Source organism: Diabrotica virgifera, chromosome 9 (genome assembly GCF_917563875.1).
Source record: "Diabrotica virgifera virgifera chromosome 9, PGI_DIABVI_V3a".
NCBI lineage: Eukaryota > Metazoa > Arthropoda > Insecta > Coleoptera > Chrysomelidae > Diabrotica > Diabrotica virgifera.
Window position 1 is genome coordinate 43,179,627 of NC_065451.1, and position 22,030 is coordinate 43,201,656.

The following is a 22,030-nucleotide window of genomic DNA, read 5'->3' on the forward strand; positions in this document are numbered from 1 at the left end:
TTTTAGCGAAAAAATTTTCTTAGTAAAAATATAGCTTATAAAAAATTGAAAAAAATGGTGTATGCGTGAGATCTACAGGCTAGTGCAGACCCAGTAGAAGCAGAGTTGCAGCTAATGAAATGTAGGTTCTTCTTCGTCAAATTCGAAATCGAATATTTCAATGTGAAATAACCAAAAAACGGAGCACTTTTCGCGGAAAATTCATTACAACTTTTTAAAGTGTTTAAAAAATGGTTTATTTTTGTTTTTAAAAAAACTTCTATCATTAAAAGTAAGTGAGTTGCGCTCAAAATATTGTTGGTCCCTTTTATTTTTTGGTAAAAAAAATGGCGAAAATCACCCCTTAACTATCTTCTCAAATAAAATTAATCGTTACCGCTTTACAAGTTACTTTAGTTATGTATTGTTTATATTATCTATAAGTTTTATTGGTTCAAAGTGCTCAGTTTTAAAAGACATTGGGTTTAAAATAAAACATTTGTTTTAATTTTGAAAAAAATCGTAATTGTTTATGGAAATAACTTAAAAACAAATAGATACAGATCATATAAATAATACATAGACAAAGTAACTTCTGAAGTGGTAATGTTAAAATGTATATGTGATGCTAATTAATGGGTGATTTTTGCGATTTTTTACCAAAAAATAAAAGGGACCAACAATATTTTGGGCATAATTCACTTACTTTTAATACTACAAGTTTTTTTAAAAAACAAAAATAAACGTTTTTTAAACACTTTAAAAAAGTTAAAATGAATTTTCCTCTAAAAGTGGGTTATTTCACATTAAAATATTCGATTTAGAATTTGACGAAGAAGAACCTACTTTTCATTAGCTGCAACTCTGCTTTTACTGGGTCTACAGACCTCATGTATAATACACCATTTTTTTTTAAATATTTTATAGGCTATATTTTTGGTAGGAATATTTTTTTGCTAAAATACTTACTTTTTGAGTTATCCCAGAAAAACCGTCCAAAAAATATTTTATTTTATTAAATATGAACATATTCACTCGCAAATAACTCGAAAAGTATTGGCTTAGTGAAAAAACTCTATATACTCAATTTCGGTCTTATACTGAATGTATTTTTTCATCTTCGAGAGGGGGGTATTCCCCTCCATTTTTGTAAAATGGAGGGGATGTAGAATTGTAAACTTTTTCTTATATAATAATAGACAATTTCAGCTACCTATTTTCAAATTTTCATCCTTCCTTTATATTTTTTGGGGTCAGATTGTACTTTAATTGGGCTAAGTACCCTATATTGTTCTTTTTCGTGAGTTGATCAAAACTGGGATATTTTCTCCACTGAGCTAATTATGTCTAATTTTGGAATACATAGATGAGTAACAGCTTAGTTTAAACCTTTTGACAATACCAAAATTTTAATTTTTTTAGTTAAATTGTGGCTTATTTCCCATTTAGAATAGCTACATTCTATAACAGCATAACATCAGTCAAGACAACCAGGAGCCGATATCAAGTCAGACCATAACCCACTGACTGGGAAAATTGGACTTAGGCTCAAGAAGAATCGACGTAGTTTCAACCGAAGACACGACATCGGGCTACTAAAAGACCAACACAGAAAACAGAGTGTAAACCAGAGGTACACGACTATGAGGACAATGTGTGGAACTACAGCTATTGGAACTTAAACACCATTCATTCAATATACACAAAAAAGTTAAAGAAACTGCAAGCATAACATAATAGAATATTTGGGTGTTTGGCAAAAATAACCAAGGTAAACTATTACTAAGTGTGTAATACTTTGAATACATATGTGGACGTAACTTTTGCACAGGAAATGCAGAACCCCTGATTACAATTAAAGAAGTCACGTCAGCTATTAAAAAAACTAAAGATGAAGCTGTAAGGCCTGGCACATCTTATGCACAATTTATAAAACTTATGGAGGAATAAGGAATAAAATGAATAATAATACTATTTAAGAAAATATGTCTAACTGGAAAAATCCCCCAAAAACTAGTTAAAGTCTTAACTAGTTAAAAGGCTTTGTTCTAGTTAAAGTATACCTTCGCAACTATACCAAAAAATTAAATAAAAAATATTCGAAGACTATGTACATACATAAGCCACTTACTTAAAACATTTTTAAAAGCCATATTACTTAACAGCCAACATTGAAGTGGATGTCCAGTTGACAGAGGCAGTTTCCATATATAGAGGAGTGAGACAAGGATGCTTTCTGTCACCGGTGTTATTTAATATGTGAACCTAAATTAATGCGAGCAATCACTAGGAGAACTTCAGGAAGGCGGATTAGTCAACGAACTGCGTCTAAACAACATTAGATATGCCGACGACGCAGTAGGTTTTGCAGATAGCATAGATGGTTTGCAAAGAATAATGCTGCGCATATCAGATATAAGTAGAAAACTTACACCTACTTAATCTCAATACCAAAAAATCAAAGTAGACCAAAATCAAAATCATTTTGCCAGACATTAGTAAATCTAGTCAATGAATCAAGTTATCGGAAAGGCCTCAAAATCAATATTTCAAAGACAAAGTGAATAGCAGTTGGAAAGATAAATGTAGATCAAGGTGTAATTTCTCTCGATAAAGAGGGGATAGAATGGATAAATCATTTTAAATACCTTGGCAGTTGGTTAAATGTAAATTGCGATTGTGATGAAGATAATATAACCAGGATTGAAATATCACGTAAGGCTTTTATGACCTGGAAACCAGTTTTATGTAACCGAAGCCTGTCGATGAACATTCGCAAGAAGGTCGTAAAATGTTACGTGTGGTCTATATTATTGTATGGTTGTGAGACAAGGATGTTAAAAACCACAATGATAAATAAATTAGAAGCATTCGGACTGTGGTGCTATCGACGAATCCTAAGATATCGTGGGTTTTGCATACTTTCAATGAACATGTTCTCCAAATGATAAATTCAGCATGACTGCTAATAAACATCATAGAGAGGAGAAAAACAGAATACTTGGGCCAAATAATCAGAGGACCTAAATACCATCTACTTCGCCTTATTATGCAAGGAAAAGTGAGGGGAAAGGGATAGATTGGTCGATAGAAACTTTCATGGTTGCGTAATATTAGACAATGGTGTGATTCCACGGTAGAAGAATTATTACGCGCAGCAGCTGATAGAGGTTTCAGTAAACATGATGACGGCCAACGTCTGAATACAGACACGGCACCTTAAGAAGAACAAGTTAACCAACAAGCAATTGACATGATGAGACAAACAGCTATACATAACTAGCCTAATAAAATAAAAAAAAAAATCAAAACGCAATTCCGTACAGGCTGGAATAAATTTTATATCAAAGTTTAGGTGAATACAAAAGATATTTTTAAAGAAGTATTAAAATCATATAAGGGGATGTGTGTGTGTGTGTGGAAAGATAATGGCATGGAATCAAGTCCATTTGCCACAGAAAGTTGTAAAAGGAATTTTCTTATAGTATAACTACAGAGATGTGGGTTATGCCGTTTTAAATTTGTATTTTATTTTCTTTAATAAAATTTACTAAAAGTTCCAAGGTGTTTTTATTGGCAGCTAACAAAATGTGTGTGAGGTTTAATGGAAGAAAATATTTCATTTCAATAAGTGTACAAATTAAATCATTGGATTTTTTTAAATGTTTTTTGCAACCGAAAAATATATGATTTAGATCTCCGTAAGAGTTCTGATCACAACTACAGGCCGAGGACTGTATATATAAGGGGATGATTGTTTAATAATTAAAACGTGGTAATTTTTGCACAATATTTACTTTTTTAATTGCTGAGGTAATTTATATTTTAATGAAGGTCTTTAGGGTATTTTTCCACATAGTCGAAGGACAAATCTGTCACCTAAGACTTAATAAATTAAATTTTACCCCCTATTTATTTAAATAATCATATATATAATTTAAAAATCAAATTTGCAAAAAAATAATTTTTGCGTTTTAAATAAGCACTATAGATTTATTTTATTTAATAGGAAAAGTTGCGCTATGTTACCAGTATTAACCAAAAAAAATTGGTTAAAAAATATTTAATAATTTATGAGATAGTTAATTTGTTTATCAATTGTTACTATATTTTTAATTGCAAAAACTAGGAATAATATAAACCTGCTTAAAATCTCATTACTTTTATTTTTATGTATGATTGTGATAAATGTATCGATAAATTTAAATTTAACACCCCTCTAAAATGACATTTAAAAATTGATCTAATTTGTTTATAATTTGTTTTTTTAATAACGTCGCGGGGATTATATATTTTGAAATGCTGTTCCGATAATCGCGTTCTTGGGAATTTTTTACTAATTAAAAAATTTTTTTTGTCGTTTTTCTTCTTGTTTTTTTCCTTATAGTAAAAGATAATATAGTTTTGCTTATAGAGGGGGTTTCATTAAGAATGACCAATCTCTGAGTTGTTGATTCTAGACCTCAAAATATTAAGATTTAACCGAAATCACTTTAATAAAATATGGCTTCTTATTAAGTTACAGGGTGTTTTATTTAAAAATTTAAAAATTATTTTTGCTCAGTATTTTAAAACTATTTCACATATCTTTTTTATACTTGGTAGAAAGTGTAGGTACTATACACCGTATGAAATTATGTTAAATACAGGTTTTCAGCTATTACCAGAGGCGTACGACAGGCGGACAGGGGAAAGCAAATGGTTAAGCCTTTCCACATTCTACGTCACTGGTGAAATTGCCATTTTAGCACAATTTTTAAATTTTCTAATACTGGCTATCTAAATAACTTCCTTTTTACTCGCAACAATACAGTCATTAGTTTTCGAGATATTTGAAATTGAACATGTAACGGCACAGTTATTTAGTTATTTTGATTAATATATTGAGCCGCTTAATTTTTAGTTTCAAATATCTCAAAAACTAATGATTTTATCGTTAACATTGAATAATATACTCTGCAGTCTTAACGATAAAATCATTAGCTTTCGAGATATTTGAAATAAAAAATTAAGCGGCACAAAACCTTAATCAAAATAAAATAACTGTGCCGTTACATGGTTAACTGCAAATATCTCAAAAACTAATGACTTTAACGTTACGACTGAAAAGAAAGTTATTTACATTGAGAGTATGGGAGAATCTAAAAATTGAGCTAAAATGGCAATTTCGCCAGTGACGTAGAATTTGGGAAGTTCAACCATTTGCTTTCCCCTGTCCGCCTGTCGTACGCCTCTGGTAATAGTCGGAAACCTGTGTTTAATATAATTTCATAGGGTGTATAGTACTTATACCCTATTCCACGAACATACGCCTGTTTTGGATTACTTCGACAACGAATATTTTACTGTGCAAAATAAGAAGAACGAAAGTAAATTGCAAATTACCTTGTTGTTTATTGGAATAATTATTCCAATATGAAATAATCCAAAACAGGCGTATGTTCGTGGAATGGTCCATACACTTTCTATTAAGTATGAAAAGGATATGTCGAATAGTTTTAAAATACTGAGCAAAAATAATTTTTAAATTTTTAAATAAAACACCCTGTAACTCAGTAAGGAGCCATATTTTATTGAAGTGATTTTTGTTAAATCTTAATATTTTGAGGTCTAGAATCCACAACTCAGAGATTGGACATTCTTAATGAAACCCCCTCTATAAGCAAAACTATATCTTTTACTATAAGGAAAAAAGAAGAAAAAAATACGACAAAAAAATTTGGTAATTAGTGAAAAATTCCCAGGAAGCGGATTATCGGAACAGCATTTCAAAATGTTTAATCCGAGGGGAGTTAAATTGCAATTTGAATTTATCAATACACTTATCGAAAATATACATAAAATAAAAATAAAAGTAACGAGGTTTTACACAGTTTTATATTCTTTGGGTAACAACCCCGTTTTTGCAATTGAAAATATAGTAACCTATTTGATAAACAAATGTAATATTTCATAAATTATTAAATATTTTTTAACCATTTTTTTTGCTTAATACTGGTAACAGCGCAACTTCTCCTATTAAATAAAATAATTTATAGTGCTTATTTAAAAAGAAAAAAATACTTTTTTTGGAAATTTGGTTTATAAATTTTATATGTAATTATTAAATAAATTGGGGGTCAAATTTAATTTAGTAAGTCTTAGGTGAAAGATACGCTTCTATTTAGAAAAACGAAAATTGTTATGCGTATTTACTTTTCAGAGATAAATCGATTCCATCTATTGCAAATTTCCAGTACCAGCATGAAGGATTTCACTTAAATTTTGAATTTTTGTGTGATTGTGGGGAAAATACCTTCAAAGTTTATTCTGCTGTTATAAAAATTATGTGTAATATTGTTTTAGATAATTAAACAAAAATTTCAGCCATCAAAGTAATGAATCTTCAAAAAAGTATAAAAAGAAAAATAACGATAAAAGCGATAACAAAAATAGTATATTAAGTATGGAGAACGGTAAGGGTTTTATACCGATCGAAGACAATTGTTTGGAGGAGGAGCGGCGCGACGACTCCAATTAATTACTGTCTGAGATCGGTTACCCTTAACGTTCGACATGCTTATAACGTTTTTTGCACGATTGATACCATTATAAATTATAAAATTAAACGTTTTCGTCATATTGACTAGTTTCATTCATTTTATCAAGATAGATACTTTGGTTGTTAGGTAGTAACTAGGGTGCATAACAACAATGGAGAATTGAGTTTTTATTTAGTTGTCAATAATTTTAAGTACAATTTTGATTATTATAAATTAAAATATGAGCGAAAGTGAATTTGAAGAAATTGAACGGGCTTGGGAAGAAGGGTGTTCCGCAATTATTCTAATACTAGTAATATTACTAATGTATGCGATTCTGCAGGAGTTTCTGTTAGAAGTGAAACCACAGCCCAAACAAGTGGGATATCATTAAATAATTTAACAAATTGTATCATAAGTTTCAATATTAATAAATAATTCGTTAGTTTTCTTTATTCTTTCAAAAAATAAATTAAAATTAAGAGATTTTTTAACTCGACCGTAAGTGAATTATTTACCGTCAAGTTGGAGTAGGTACTTACCGTCGAGTTGGATTACTTACCGTAGAGTTGCTAGTAAATGTCACCTACTGACGTAAAATCTGTCACGGTAAACAGTCAAAAATGATCAATCGTGCAAAAAGAAAGTTATCTACTCTAAACCCCAACAATGCACATCAAACATTGTGAGCAATTGATTTTATAGTTATTTCTAGCGATATTTTGTATATAATTTAAAATAAGATATTATTTATTTAAAATAAAGTTATCATATTACATCTTAGTACCATCATATACAGCTAATGGAACGACTCTACTAAAATAAAACAACGGATAGGAAAAGCAACACCAACGTTCGCAACGATAAAGTCTCTTTTCAGAAATCACGATTTACCAATGGAACCAAAATCTGTATCATCAGATGTTATGTATTTTATACATTGTATAGGCATCACATCTCAAAGGCATCCATTTTTTGGCGCTCGCATGCGCGAAGAGTCCAAGTCTCTGCTCCGTATAGAAATATTGAGAATACAAGGGCATTTACCAGTCACATCTTGATATTTTGAAAGATATATCTGTCTTTCCAAACTTTAGTTGCCATACCAATACGGTTATACCTTTTCCATAGTACCATACCTCTTCGCAGAAAATCAAACATTTCTTGCTCGTTTGATTTTCCTATCCGCTACTTACTGTTACTCCACCGGCCCATCCTTGTAAAACCATCCTCATTACATGTTCATCATAAATGTTAAATAAGTCAGGTGACAACACGCATCCTTGTCTAACACCTCTCTCGATCTTGAATTGGTTTGGGAACTTATGATCTAGTCATACTGTCGCTATATTGAAGTGGTACAGATTTTTAAAAAGTGTCACCAGGTGAATTGGTGTGCCCATTTCTATTAAAATTGACCACAGATTTATCCAGCTTACACATTCAAATGCCTTTTGGTAGTCAACGAAGCATATAATCATAGGTACTTGAAATTCTCTAGATTTTTCAATGAGTTGCCTCAGGTTCAGGATTTGTTCCCTTGTACCTTTACCCTTTATAAACCCCGCTTTTACCTGAGGTATTTGGTAATGTAGATAGGTTTTTAATCAATTTTTGATGATTTGAAACAAGGTTTTACTAGCATGTGTTATTAGTGACACTGTGCGGTAGTTTTCACACCTGGTAGTAGTTCCTTTTTTATGTAGTGAGATATAAATCGAGGTACACCAATCAGATGGCCATTTTCATGAATTCCAAACAGCGACACAGATAGAATGGATGATATGTAATCCTTTGTCACCCAGTAACTGTAGTATTTCACATGTTATTGAATCAATGCCTGGGGATTTATTTCTCTTTAGTGATTTAATTGCATCTTTGACTTCAGCGAGTAAGATCGTAGGTTCTCTAGGGTAGTCAGATGGCCACTGATTTTCTGCTGATACCTCGTTGTTTTTATATAGCTCGCCACAGTAGTTTCGCCATGTTTCTAATATTTCGTCAGTATCGGTCTTTAGATCACCTTCCTTATCTATTACAGACCACGTTTGAGGTTTAAATTCTCTGGTAAGGAATTTGATCTTCTGGAATAAATCCCTCGGTTCATTTCGACAGAAATACAGGGTGTGTAGTCCGAAAATGCTTCTTAAGGGAGCTAGAGCTCTTTGAAGATGGCGTCATGAAATTAGTTTTTCTTAAATACCTCTAGAACGCTTCTATTTAGAAAAACGAAAATTGGTATGCATATTTAATTTTCAGAGATAAATCGATTCGATCCATTGCAAATTTCTAGTACCGGTCATAGGCGTCGGTTTTGGGTAGAGCAACGGGTATTTTATGGCATAACTTTTTTGTCCTTAACTTTCATGCATTTCTAACACCGGATTATTAAATTGTGAGGTATTCTAGTACTTAAAGGTACTCCAGTTTTAAGTCGGTAGGACACACCGTTTTCTAGAAAAATCGATTTGAAAGTTTCCCGTTTTTGGAATTTGAAAAAAAATTGAAAGAACTTTTCAACAAAAAACGAAGTATTTTACCAACATAAAGTAAGAGTAACTTTTAGTTCTCGAATACCTCATAATTTAATAATCTAGTGTCAAAAATGCTCAAAAATTCAAGACAAGAAAGGTATGCTATAAAATAACAGTTGATCTACCCAAAACGGACGCCTATGACCAGTACTAGAAATTCGCAATTAATGAAATCGATTTATCTCTGGAATATAAATAAATGTACCAGTTTTCGTCTTTCTAAACAGTTTTTTTTTTGAAATTTTTTTTTAATTCATAAAGCGAAAAATTTTCAAATCGATTTTTCTAGAAAACAGTGTGTCCTACCGATTTAAAACAAGAGTACCTTTTAGTACTAGAATACTTCACAATTTAATAATACAGTGTCAGAAATGCATAAAAGTTAAAGATAAAAAAGTTTTGCGATAAAATAACCGTTGCCCTACCTAAAACGGGCGCCTATGATCGGTACTAGAAATTTGCAATAGATGGATTAGATTTATATCTTGAAGATAAATACGCGCACCAATTTTTGTTTTTCTAAATAGAAGCATTCTGGAGGTATTTAACAAAAACTAATTACAAGACGCCATCTTCAAAGAGCTCTAGCTCCCTTAGGAAGCATTTTCGGACTAAATGAATTTGGTTAAGTTATCTTAAAATTATCTGAAGAATCTCCTGTCTTCGTTTGCCGGTAGAGTTTCTGGACACCCTGTATATGGCTTGTAGCAATTCATTCTCCAGGGAAAAATATTTGGAAAGAAAGAACTAGGTAGAAGAATATTTTGGCTCCAAAATCTGAGAAGGTGGTCCAATATGTCTACTGCCAGACTATTCCGAATAGATAGAAGCAAAATTATGATAACCATGGTAATTGTCAATATCCAGAAAAAATAGGCATCGTAAGAAAAAAGAGGAGAATTCTTACTGGTGTCCTTACACCAGGTTAGAGAAAACATTGGAATTCTTAAAAGTTCTCTACTTATACTTACCCGTTACTCGTTTAGCTTTTCCAGTCTTCATATTTTTTCCCGTCATTCCAGCTATTTGAGCTCCCAGACTTATGCCGATAATGTGCAGTGAAGATAGTCGTAAACCTTGGCCTACTAAGAAGTCTACAAATTTTGCGGAAAATTTGCCAATCGGTTCACAGTTTAGAGCCGCTGTTAAATAATCTAATCCTGCTAGCAATCTTTCGTTATTTACTAGGATAACATTGTAGTCACCTATGTGCAAATATGCTAAAATAAAAACAGTAATATTGAATTGTAGTAAGGTTCAGTAAATTAGATCCTTAAAAATATAATCAATTAAAAAATAATAATAAAATTATTTCTACTGTGGAACAATAATATAGGGGAGTCAACAGAAATTTTGACTTCGGAAAAAATCAAACAAGATAGAACTTTTTGTAATTTGATTAAGAAATGTTTACTAAAAAACATATCAAAAAGTTCTACTCCAGAAGTGGGTGCTTAATTTTTTATTAAATAAATGAACTGCGAAATTAACTGTTTTTTTTAATAACTACGAAAATATAAATCTTACAAAAAAGCTTACTTGACTATTGAAAAATTCTGAAAATTTCACAAAAATATCCGTATATAAAGACTTTTCTAAAATTAAACCTATAGCTTCTATAATTTTTTATTTATAGCGCTAAAGTCACCCTTCTTACAAACATTGCCGCACTGTATACTAGCGTTCGGCGAAACGCACGCTTGAGTTATTTTAATATAATTCTTTAACTAATTTATAAAATAAAATTGTAAAAATTGGACATAAAAGAAGAATATTTAAGATATCTTATAGTTGTAACGAAAATAAATAAACTGTATGGGCACAAGTACGGCATGGACGGAAAGTGAGCCTTACCTGAATTTTGTTTAAAAATGATTTAAAAATGTGTAACTAATACAATTTTCACTTAAATAACTTAAATTTGCTCTAATTCATATTCATATAGAATTGGCTACAAATTTAAAAAATAGTCACCCTTGTTGCAAAATAGCAATAATTGCGAAAAAATCCATACAAAAACAAGTATTCGCATTTGACGTTTTTCAACCATTCATGCTACACTTAGTACCTTCATATTTTACCCAGAAAAACTTTATGATATAGTAAAACAACACTGTAAATTTCATTAATATCGGTTTAATAGATTTTGTGAAATAAATTTTGCAATCCAGCTTTCGCAAAAAAAATTCAGTTTTTTAAAAGTTGCAGGACTTAAAATAAAGCAGATAGCAAGTTGAATTTTTTTTCATTTGCAATTTGCAAACCTAAAATCGATTAACTACCACGGCGTCAGGAATTTTAAATATATCATCTGTATCTTTCATTTGCAATTTGCAAACCTAAAATCGATTAACTACCACGGCGTCAGGAATTTTTTTAAATAAACATTAATTATTGGTGCTACACGCAGGACAGCGGAGTTTGCTCTGATTGGGCAGTACAATGACCTTTGATAATGATTGATACATTTTAATTTTTATTACCTTTCAATATAAATAAATAAATTTGTTTATTGCAAAATAAAAACACATGCTCCATCCCTTAAAATAACACTTTTTTTAGCAAAAACTTTTTTTGTTCATATATTTTAAATTAGAGAATAAAAGTTTATTATGTTTAAAAATATGCATTTGTTTAAACAATATTTCACAAACAATAATAAAATTCGTTTGATTTTTGTGGAATTAAAATATTAAAATACAACAAAATATAGAGTAAGAAAATAATATTTTAGATAAAGATTGGAAGAAATTTTGGTGGAAATCAACTTGGTGAATCGAACACCGCTGTCCTGCGCGTAGCACCAAAAATTAATGTTTATTTAAAAAATTTCCTGACGCCGTGGTAATTAATCGATTTTAATTTTGCAAATTGCAAATTAAAGGTACAGTACACTTCTATAAGCAAAAAAAATTCAACTTGCTATCTGCTTTATTTTAAGTCCTGCAACATTAAAATTCATTTGCGAAAGCTGGATTTCAAAATTTATTTCGCAAAATCTATTAAACCGATCTTAATGAAATTTGCAGTGTTGTTTTACTATATCATAAAGTTTTTCTGGGTAAAATATGAAGGTCCAAAGTTTAGCATAAATGATTGAAAAACCTAAAATGCGAATACTTGCTTTTGTATGTTTTTTTTTCGCAATTATTGGTATTTTGCAACAAGGGTTGCTAGTTCATAAATTTGTAGCCAATTTTATATTGTAGAAAATTTAATTGCGCAACTTTTATATCAGTACAACTTTTCTCAGAAATGAATAGGTTTAAAGTTATAATCAAAGAACCAATAAAAAAATCGAATTTTTCCTTCATATTTTGACATTTTGATTATTTAAACAATGTTCCGGACTATTTTGAGTGGAAGGATAACTCAAATATTATTATATGAGTTATTTTTAAGCAATTTCTGCAAAAAAATTTGAGTCACCTCTCAACGTCCATCTCAAAACAGATGCGCCCTAGACTATTTACTTTAGACATAAAATAAACAACTTATTTTTGGGAAAATTGAGAGAGTTAAAAGTATGTGAATATTTTTTCAATTAGAAGGATATAATCTCAGATTAAAAAACACTGTTTCTAATTCCAAACAACTTTTCATAATAACAATTTTTGATATTCTGAAATATAAAGGTATTTTGTTTACTCTTTAACGAAATTCATATTTTTGACATACCTCGTATAAAATTGATATAATTTGATATCTGATGGTTGAGTTTTAGATTTAGACTATGCAAAGCATTTTATGAAGAATAACTTTTTTTCGTAAAATTCATAATTAAGTTTCCCATATGGTTCCTATTTACGCAGACATGCTGTATAAGAGCTCAAAATTTTTGAATTTTAAAACTATAATGCCATATTCGGATTCAGAACAATCAAAAACAAAATAGAAACATATTTTATCAAACTAAAATGATGAATTCAACGATATTTTTTAAAATTATTTATACAAAGCAATAATTGCTATTGTTTAAACAATTAATAAACAATTAGCGGCTAAATCTGTGAGTAGAAATTTTACCTTCATAAAAATAAACTAACAGAAGAAGTTTTAGAAAAATATAAGCTTGTTTGATTTTTTCCGAAACAATGCATGTTTTCGTTCTCTATTGAGTCCGTGACAAAAATGCCGTAATCAAAGAAAATATGTATTTGCATATTTCGTGACTTTGAAAAGGCATTCGATAAAGTACGATACCTAAAAATAATGCAGACTCTACAAATTATAGGAATAGATGAAAACGATATTTGTGTCAATAAAAATCTGTACTGAAATAAAACTGCTATGGTAAAAATTGGAGATAATAGCACCGATAATAGCAATAATCTCCATACAATTCAAGCAAGGTTACATTTTCCCCCAACATTATTAAATGTTGGGGAAAAGTTATCTAAAATGGCACGTCGAGAGAGAAAACTGCATTAAAATAAACTCAGAAAAACCAAATGTTTAGTCTTTGGATCTACAGGGCAAAAGATTGAGATCACTGAAGACAACACAGAGATATCTGTGTTAAGCAGTGGAAGCTACAGTTTGTGTAATGATGATGATGGTAATGTTAACCTTTATCATAGCCACCTTTACTTAACAAGCCATGAAGTTGAAACTTGGCAACATCTACTGGTAGACCGGTTTAGTCTGTTATTTCTTATGTATTTGTATACAATATTCACCATATTTACAGATAAACTGAAAAATTTTACAATATTTCGTGCTACAAATTATGAAGAGCTTTAAAAGGTGTGTTATTAAGATGATTCTGGTTAAACAGCTTGTTTTTTGCAGTAAAGGAGAGACAACTGGAGCAGATTACTATGATTCTTTGAAAATGGATGGTTTGTGCTTAGCAACGGATTCAGTAAAATTTATTTATTATCACCTTTGTTCAACATTTGAATTTATTATGAAGAATCCCAATCTTAAAAAATTATTTTTGCAAAACAATTATTGTCACCTGATGTTATTATGATCTTTGGTAATGAAACGTTTACAACAGCATGAAGGATTTCACTTAAATTTTGAATTTTTGTGTGATTGTGGGGAAAATACCTTCAAAGTTTATTCTGCTGTTATAAAAATTATGTGTAATATTGTTTTAGATAATTAAACAAAAATTTCAGCCATCAAAGTAATGAATCTTCAAAAAAGTATAAAAAGAAAAATAACGATAAAAGCGATAACAAAAATAGTATTAAGTATGGAGAACGGTAAGGGTTTTATACCGATCGAAGACAATTGTTTGGAGGAGGAGCGGCGCGACGACTCCAATTACTGTCTGAGATCGGTTACCCTTAACGTTCGACATGCTTATAACGTATTTTGCACGATTTATACCATTATAAATTATAAAATTAAACGTTTTCGTCATATTGACTAGTTTCATTCATTTTATCAAGATAGATACTTTGGTTGTTAGGTAGTAACTAGGGTGCATAACAACAATGGAGAATTGAGTTTTTATTTAGTTGTCAATAATTTTAAGTACAATTTTGATTATTATAAATTAAAATATGAGCGAAAGTGAATTTGAAGAAATTGAACGGGCTTGGGAAGAAGGGTGTTCCGCAATTATTCTAATACTAGTAATACTACTAATGTATGCGATTCTGCAGGAGTTTCCGTTAGAAGTGAAACCACAGCCCAAAAAAGTGGGATATCATTAAATAATTTAACAAATTGTATCATAAGTTTCAATATTAATAAATAATTCGTTAGTTTTCTTTATTCTTTCAAAAAATAAATTAAAATTAAGAGATTTTTTAACTCGACCGTAAGTGAATTACTTACCGTCAAGTTGGAGTAGGTACTTACCGTCGAGTTGGATTACTTACCGTAGAGTTGCTAGTAAATGTCACCTACTGACGTAAAATCTGTCACGGTAAACAGTCAAAAATGATCAATCGTGCAAAAAGAAAGTTATCTACTCTAAACCCCAACAATGCACATCAAACATTGTGAGCAATTGATTTTATAGTTATTTCTAGCGATATTTTGTATATAATTTAAAATAAGATATTATTTATTTAAAATAAAGTATTTTACACATGTTCTTGTCATTGTTTGTTTTTTGAATAATAAACGTTACTTACAAGGAATTACTTTTAATTTGATTTTGTAAAAGATTCTAATTAATATATTTTTCTGTTCCACTCAAAAATACTATAAATTTTACTTGAATTTTACTTTAAAATCGTGGTTTCGAAAGCGGTAGTCCGAAAGTCAGACTACCAACGTCATCAATTGCGACGTTGCCTTTTTCTCTTCATGGCTTGTAAAGTAAAGGAGGCTGTGCCTTTATATTAAAAAAATATTTACCATTTCTCATTTGTACTGCATTATCAGACTTTGATGATTCCAAAAATCCATGAAAAAAAATAACGGTAGGCCGACTATAGTTGATATTTGACTTTTTTAAAGATTCAGTATCACCAGTACTTAAAATCTGGGGCACTTCAGGATTTAATCTGTAAATAATTAGGTAGGTATACAATTTTTCTTTACAATTTTTATACATATACACAACCAAACTAATATTAGTCTAGTAAAATAAAATTACACTACATGTAAATCAAAATGTAAATTCATACAGGTTGAAACAAATTTTATATCAAAGTTTATGTGGGTACAAAAGATATTTTCAAAAAAGTATCCAAATCATACAAGGGGATCGTTGTTTAAATAATTAAAAAAGGGTCATTTTTGCAAAAAAAATATTTTTTTAACTGCTAAGGTCATTAAATTACTAATGAAGGTCTACAGGATTATTTTCTGCAAAGCTGAAGGGTAAATATTTCACATAAGACTTACTAAATTAAATTTGAGCTCCTATTTATTTAAATAATTATACATAAAACTTTAAAAACAAATTTGCAAAAATTTATTTTTAACGTTTTAAATAAGCAATATAAAATATCCTATTTTAGAGGAGAAATTGCGCTATGTTATCAGTATTAAGCGAAAAAAAAATTGTTTAAAAAATATTTAATATTTTTTGAGATATTGAATTTGCTTTTCAATGTTACTCTATTTTCGATTGCAAAAACGCGGTTGTTGCCAAAGAAATATTCACCTGTATTAAATCTTATAATTTTTATTTTTATGTATATATTCGACAAATGTATTGATAAATTCAAATTTCAATTAAACTTTCCCCTAAAATGGCATTTGAAAATTATTCAAATTTATTTATAATTTGTTTTTTAATAACGTCGCGGAAATTAAATTTTTTGAAATGCCGTTTCGATAATTGGGTTCCTAGGAATTTTTTACTAATTAACAAATTTTTTTGTCTCTTTTTCCTCTTCTTTTTTTTTTCTTGGAGTTATATTACTGAGGGCAGTTTTAGGGTTAAGTTTCATTAAGAATGTCGAATCTCTAAGTTGTAGATTCTAGACCTAAAAATATTAAGATTGGTCTAAAATCACTTAAATAAAATGTGGCCACTTACTGATTTACAGGGTGTTCTATTTAAAATTTAAAAAATTATTTTTACCATTCTGTCAAACTATTTGACATATCCTTAGCATACTTGGCAGAAAGTGTGGGTACTATACAGTTTACTAAATTGTGATAAATAAAAGTTTCTAGCTACTACCAGAGGCGTACGACAGGGGATAGTTAATGGTTGACCCTTCCCAAATTCTACGCCACTGAGGGAATTACTATTTTAGCGAAATTTTTCGATTCTCCAATACTTTCTATGTAAATAATATACTCTTTACTGGTAACCATTAAGTCATTAGTTTTCGAGATATTGGACGTTAAAAATGAAACGGCATAGTTATTTTGATTCATCCATTCATTCATTTTAAACTTCCAATATCTCTCAAACTGATGACTATATCTATACCAATAAAGTTATTTACATACAAAGTATTGGAGAATCGAAAAATTTCGCTAAAATAGTAATTCACTCAGTGGCGTAGAATTTGGGAAGGGTCAATCATTCACTATTCCCTGTCGTACGCCTCTGGCACTAGCTAGAAACGTTTATTAATCACAATTTTGTAGGGTGTAAAATAGCCACACTTTCTGCCAAGTATGATAAGGATACGTCAAATAGTTTTAAAGTACTTGGTAACAATAATTTTTAAATTTTTAAATAAAACACCATGTAACTCAGTAAGTAGCCACATTTTATTTAAGAGATTTTAGTTAAATCTTAATATTTTTAGGTCAAGAATCTACAAATCAGAGATTCGACATTCTTAATAAAATTTAACCCTAAAAGGGCCAGTAGTAATTTAACTCCAAGAAAAAAAAAGAAGAAGAAAAAACGACCAAAAAATTTTTCTTAATTAGTAAAAAATTACCAGGAACCCAATTATCGAAACGGCGTTACAAAATACTTAATCCCCGCGACGTTATTAAAAAACAAATTATAAACATATTTGAATTATTTTCAAATGCCATTTTAGGGGAGAGTTTAATTGAAATTTGAATTTATCAATAAATTTATCGAAAAAATACATAAAAATAAAAATAATAAGATTTAATACAGGTGAATATTTCTTTGGCAACAACCGCGTTTTTGCAATTGAAAATATAGTAACATTTAATAAACAAATTCAATATCTCAAAAAATATTAAATATTTTTCGACAAATTTTTTTTTTACTTAATACTGGTAACATAGCGTAATTTAGTCTGTAATATAAGATATTTTATAGTGCTTATTTAAAACGACAGCAATAATGTTTTTCAAATTTGTTTTTAAAGATTTATATACAATTATTTAAATAAATAGGGGGTCAAATTTAATTTAGTGAGTCTCATGTGAAAGATTTACCCTTCATATTTGCAGAAAAAAATCACCGTAGACCTTTATTAATAAGTGAATTACCTCAGCAGTTAAAAAATTATTTTTTGCAAAAATGACCGCTTTTTAATTATTTAAACAATGATCCCCTTGTATGATTTGGATACTTTCTTGAAAATATCTTTTGTACCCACCTGAACTTTGATATAAAATTTGTTTTAACCTGTACGAATTTACATTTTGACTTTTTTTATTTTATTAGGCTATATGGAATCACCATGTATTTTAAACCAAAATTTATTTCTTTTGAAAAAACTTGTTATTGTTGTGAATAATAAAGGCTTTTATTAAAAATAAACAATCCCATTAAACAATCAGATTACACAGCTCTGTACGTTAGAGATTATTTGGTCTAGTTATAAATTTATTGAAAATAAATAAACTAACTTTTGCGTTCAAAAACGAAAATATACACTATGTTGGGTTAGCGGACGTACAAAGGGGAAATATTATTGGTCATGTGGAGAAACCCAACAATTTCTCATATACATACAACTCCAAAAGAAGCTTTTGGAAGCTACCATATTATTGTTGTTCTGAAGTTATTTCCTTGTGGCATTTTTATGATTAACTATTTAGTGGGAAATAAGCCACAATTAAATTGAAAAAATAATTTTATTAACGTTTCGAAGCCCAAATCGGGTTTCGTTGTCAAAATACAAAATACTACTAAAATAAACAAAAATGTTGTTGCTAAGTAAAAAAATTCTTCTAATAATTTATTTAATCTGACTCATTTATATTGGCAATTCAGACGTATATATGGTGAGGCAGATAACTGGCCTATTAGAAATATCTCGAGAACTAAAGGCAATAGAATCATGAAAATTGGAATAAAGGGGTTTTGAAGGATGATCTATTAAATGAAAATATTTTCATCTCTTTGCAACTTCCGGTTACACCGGAAGTTGCTTATAAATTCGTTTTTTTAATTGGGCCACCCTGCATATTTTTACATTTTTGGATGCTCTTCGATGTCACAACACTCTTGTCGAAACACTCTTACTGATCAAGTAACTCGACTTACTAAAGAAAAAAGTGAACTTGAAAGAACAAAGCCTCAACTTGCAAAAAAAGAGCAAGATCTGCCTGATATAATTGTGAGTGAAAGAACGAAAGACACTAACAAAACACACACAGTTAGAAAGGGATTTGAGACAAGTAAAGGAAGAAGTTTTGTAATATTATTATATTCCGAGGTTTTGTAATATTATACAGGGTATTTTAAAAGATAATTACGTTTTTTTATTAATTTCGTAGCAATATTCACACCCTGTAGATTTGTAGTAGTTTGACATCTTAAACTCTTCTTACGTTCAAATGATTTTTAATATACTCTACTATTGTTAAGAATCATTTGTATAGCTAAATTTTTAATTTTAGTATACAGGGTTGGTCGAAATTCGGAATGAGTATTTTTTGAGTTTTCTTAAATAGAACACTCTATATTTTTGTACTGTATTGAAATGATATTTTATAGTACTTTTTTATTTCTTAAGCATTCCCTATACCTAACTGCTTTAATTTGTGAGTTATTGGTGATTCAAGCTAAACATTAATTTCAACAAAAAATACGTAAAATTTTATTAGGTTGGCCGTGAAAATACTCAATCCCAAATAATTTTTCAGAAATAAATGCATATTAATCCAGACTGGTCCTTAAAATTACCAATAATGGTTTAGCTATCAAAATACCTACGTAGTTAAGATTGTTGGTGCGATTAACAATTAAGCACAAATTAAAGTTAGGTATAGGAAATGCTTAAGAAATAAAAAAGTACCATAAAATTTCATTTCACTACAATACTAAAATACAGGGTGTTCCATTTAAGAAAACTCAGAAAATACTAAAATTAAAAATTTAGCTATACTAATGATTCTTAACAATAGTAGAGTATATTAAAAATCATTTGAACGTAAGTAGAGTTTTAGATGTCAAACTACTACAATTCTACAGGGTGTTAATTTTGCTACGAAATTAATAAAAAAACGTAATTATCTTTTAAAATACCCTATATAATATTACAAAACCTGATGTTTTCAGAAAGACGAGATCAAAGAGAATCCAAAAATGTAAAAATATGCAGGGTGTCCCATTTAAAAAAACGAAGTTATAAGCAACTTCCGGTATAACCGGAAGTTGCAAAGACATAAAAATATTTTCATTTAATAGATCATCCTTCAAAACCCCTTTATTCCAATTTTCATGATTCTGTTGCCTTTAGTTCTCGAGATATTTCTAATAGGCCCTTTATTTGCGTCACCCTGTATTATACATTTTAAAGTAGAAGATTTTAAAATGATATCGCCAATATTTATGAGTTGCGTTCCTGGGACGACCTTACTAAAAGATAGTTCATTCGATTACATGAAATCAATCCCAACTCAAGAATATCCGTCACAAAAAGATCATAGCATGTGATTTGTCTTTAAAAAGACAAACAAATGCAACGATGACAGTAAAATTCTCGCGTTAGAGATTCCATAGTCAATCACGAGGGAAAAAACCAGGAAAAAAACCTCGTGATACTATCCCGACATCGTAAGTATTAAATACCAAATTTTGGTCTTACATTTAGTTTACTTTCAAAAAACTAATACCAAATTCTGACTTTAATATGTTTAAATTATAAATAATATTAATAATACATAGATATACAATAAGTAATACTAAAATATAAAATTTGTACTAACTCAATATGCTATTGACTTACTAATCGTGGTATTTTATTTCTATTGACTTCCTCTTTCAGTATTTGTAACCACATCCTACTGCATTCTACCGAGGAATTTGCGACACAATTGGATTCATTTAGCATAATTAGAGCCGCTTCTTTGATTTTTCTCTTTTTACTATCTGATTCTTTCAGGACTATACTTGAATCTCTCCACTGAACTCTATGTTCATTATCCCATGCGTGTTGTCATATTTGAGATCTATCAAATTCTCTATTTTTAATATAAGACTGATGTTCACTTATTCTAACGTTTAATGGTCTTGATGTTTCACCTAAATAAAATTGTTCGCATTCACAAGTTATTTTATAAATGCAATTCTTTGTTCTTTCTTGTTCATTGTTAGGTATAGTTTTAGATAGAATAGATCTTAATGTGTTTGTTGTTTTGAATGTTGTTGAAATGTTGAATTTATTTCCTATTGTTTTAATTTTGTCGGATAGTCCTTTTATATAACATGGTATTGATATTTTCCTTCTATTATTTCTTGTGAATGTTGTAGGATCCCGTTCTAAGTTGTTCTGCTCCATTCGATCCAATCTTGACAATTCCTTATTTATAAACGAGAAAGGATAATCATTTTTTAATAAAACAGATGTTAACAATTATTTTTCTTGTAAAAATGAATTTTCGTTAGAACAAGTAATTTTGGCTCTATCATATAAGGATTTAATGATTCCCTTTTTAACGTTGATGTTGTGATTTGATTTGTAATTGAGATATCTGTTGGTGTGTGTTGGTTTTCTATACACTTGAGTTTCATATCCAGCATCCTTCTTTGAGACTAAAACATCGAGGAAAGGTAAAGTGTTATTGGATTCCTTTTTCATTGTAAATTTTATTGTCTCTTCTTGATCGTTTATAATATTCAGGAATGTATCCAACAATTCTGATCTATGAGGCCATATTGAAAACACATCATCTACATATCTCCACCATACTGTGGGTTTTAAATTTTGTTTAGAAATGATATTAGTTTCGAAATTCTCCATAAATGTATTAGCCAATAATGAAGATAAAGGAGAGCCCATTTCTAAACCAAAATTTTGTTTATAGAATTCATTATTAAGTTGAAAATAGGTATTAATATTACATAATGTCAATAACTCCATTATAGCTGATACATTTAGTCTTGTCCTAGTTGTCAATATATTATCATTCTCTAATTTCGTTTTGATTATGTTTAAAGTTTTATCAAATGGCACATTTGTAAATAAACTGTTTATGTAAAAACCTACTAAAATATTATTTGGATTAAATTCAATAGTTGATAATTTGTTTAAAAAATGTTTTGTATTTTTTATAAATGTGTCATCATTATTAGCAAATGGTTTTATAATGTTTAATAAAAATTTTGATAGTTCACTACAAGGAGAATTGATAGTACTACAAATGGGTCAAAGTGGTTTGTTCGTTTTATGAATTTTCGGCACTCCA

At 29.5% G+C, this 22,030-nt stretch overlaps 1 protein-coding gene across 1 annotated transcript in view; it reads right to left on the reverse strand.

Moving 5' to 3' along the window:
* The window catches only part of LOC126892956 (lipase member H-like), a 113,962-nt gene that overhangs the window by 64,376 nt on the left and 27,556 nt on the right, over nt 1–22,030 (reverse strand). Inside the window, exons 4-5 of the mRNA XM_050662898.1 lie at nt 15,356–15,504; nt 10,006–10,254 (exon numbers count right to left, since the gene is read on the reverse strand). Coding sequence (XP_050518855.1) covers nt 10,006–10,254; nt 15,356–15,504 — 398 coding nt within the window. The remainder of the gene's footprint in view (nt 1–10,005; nt 10,255–15,355; nt 15,505–22,030) is intronic.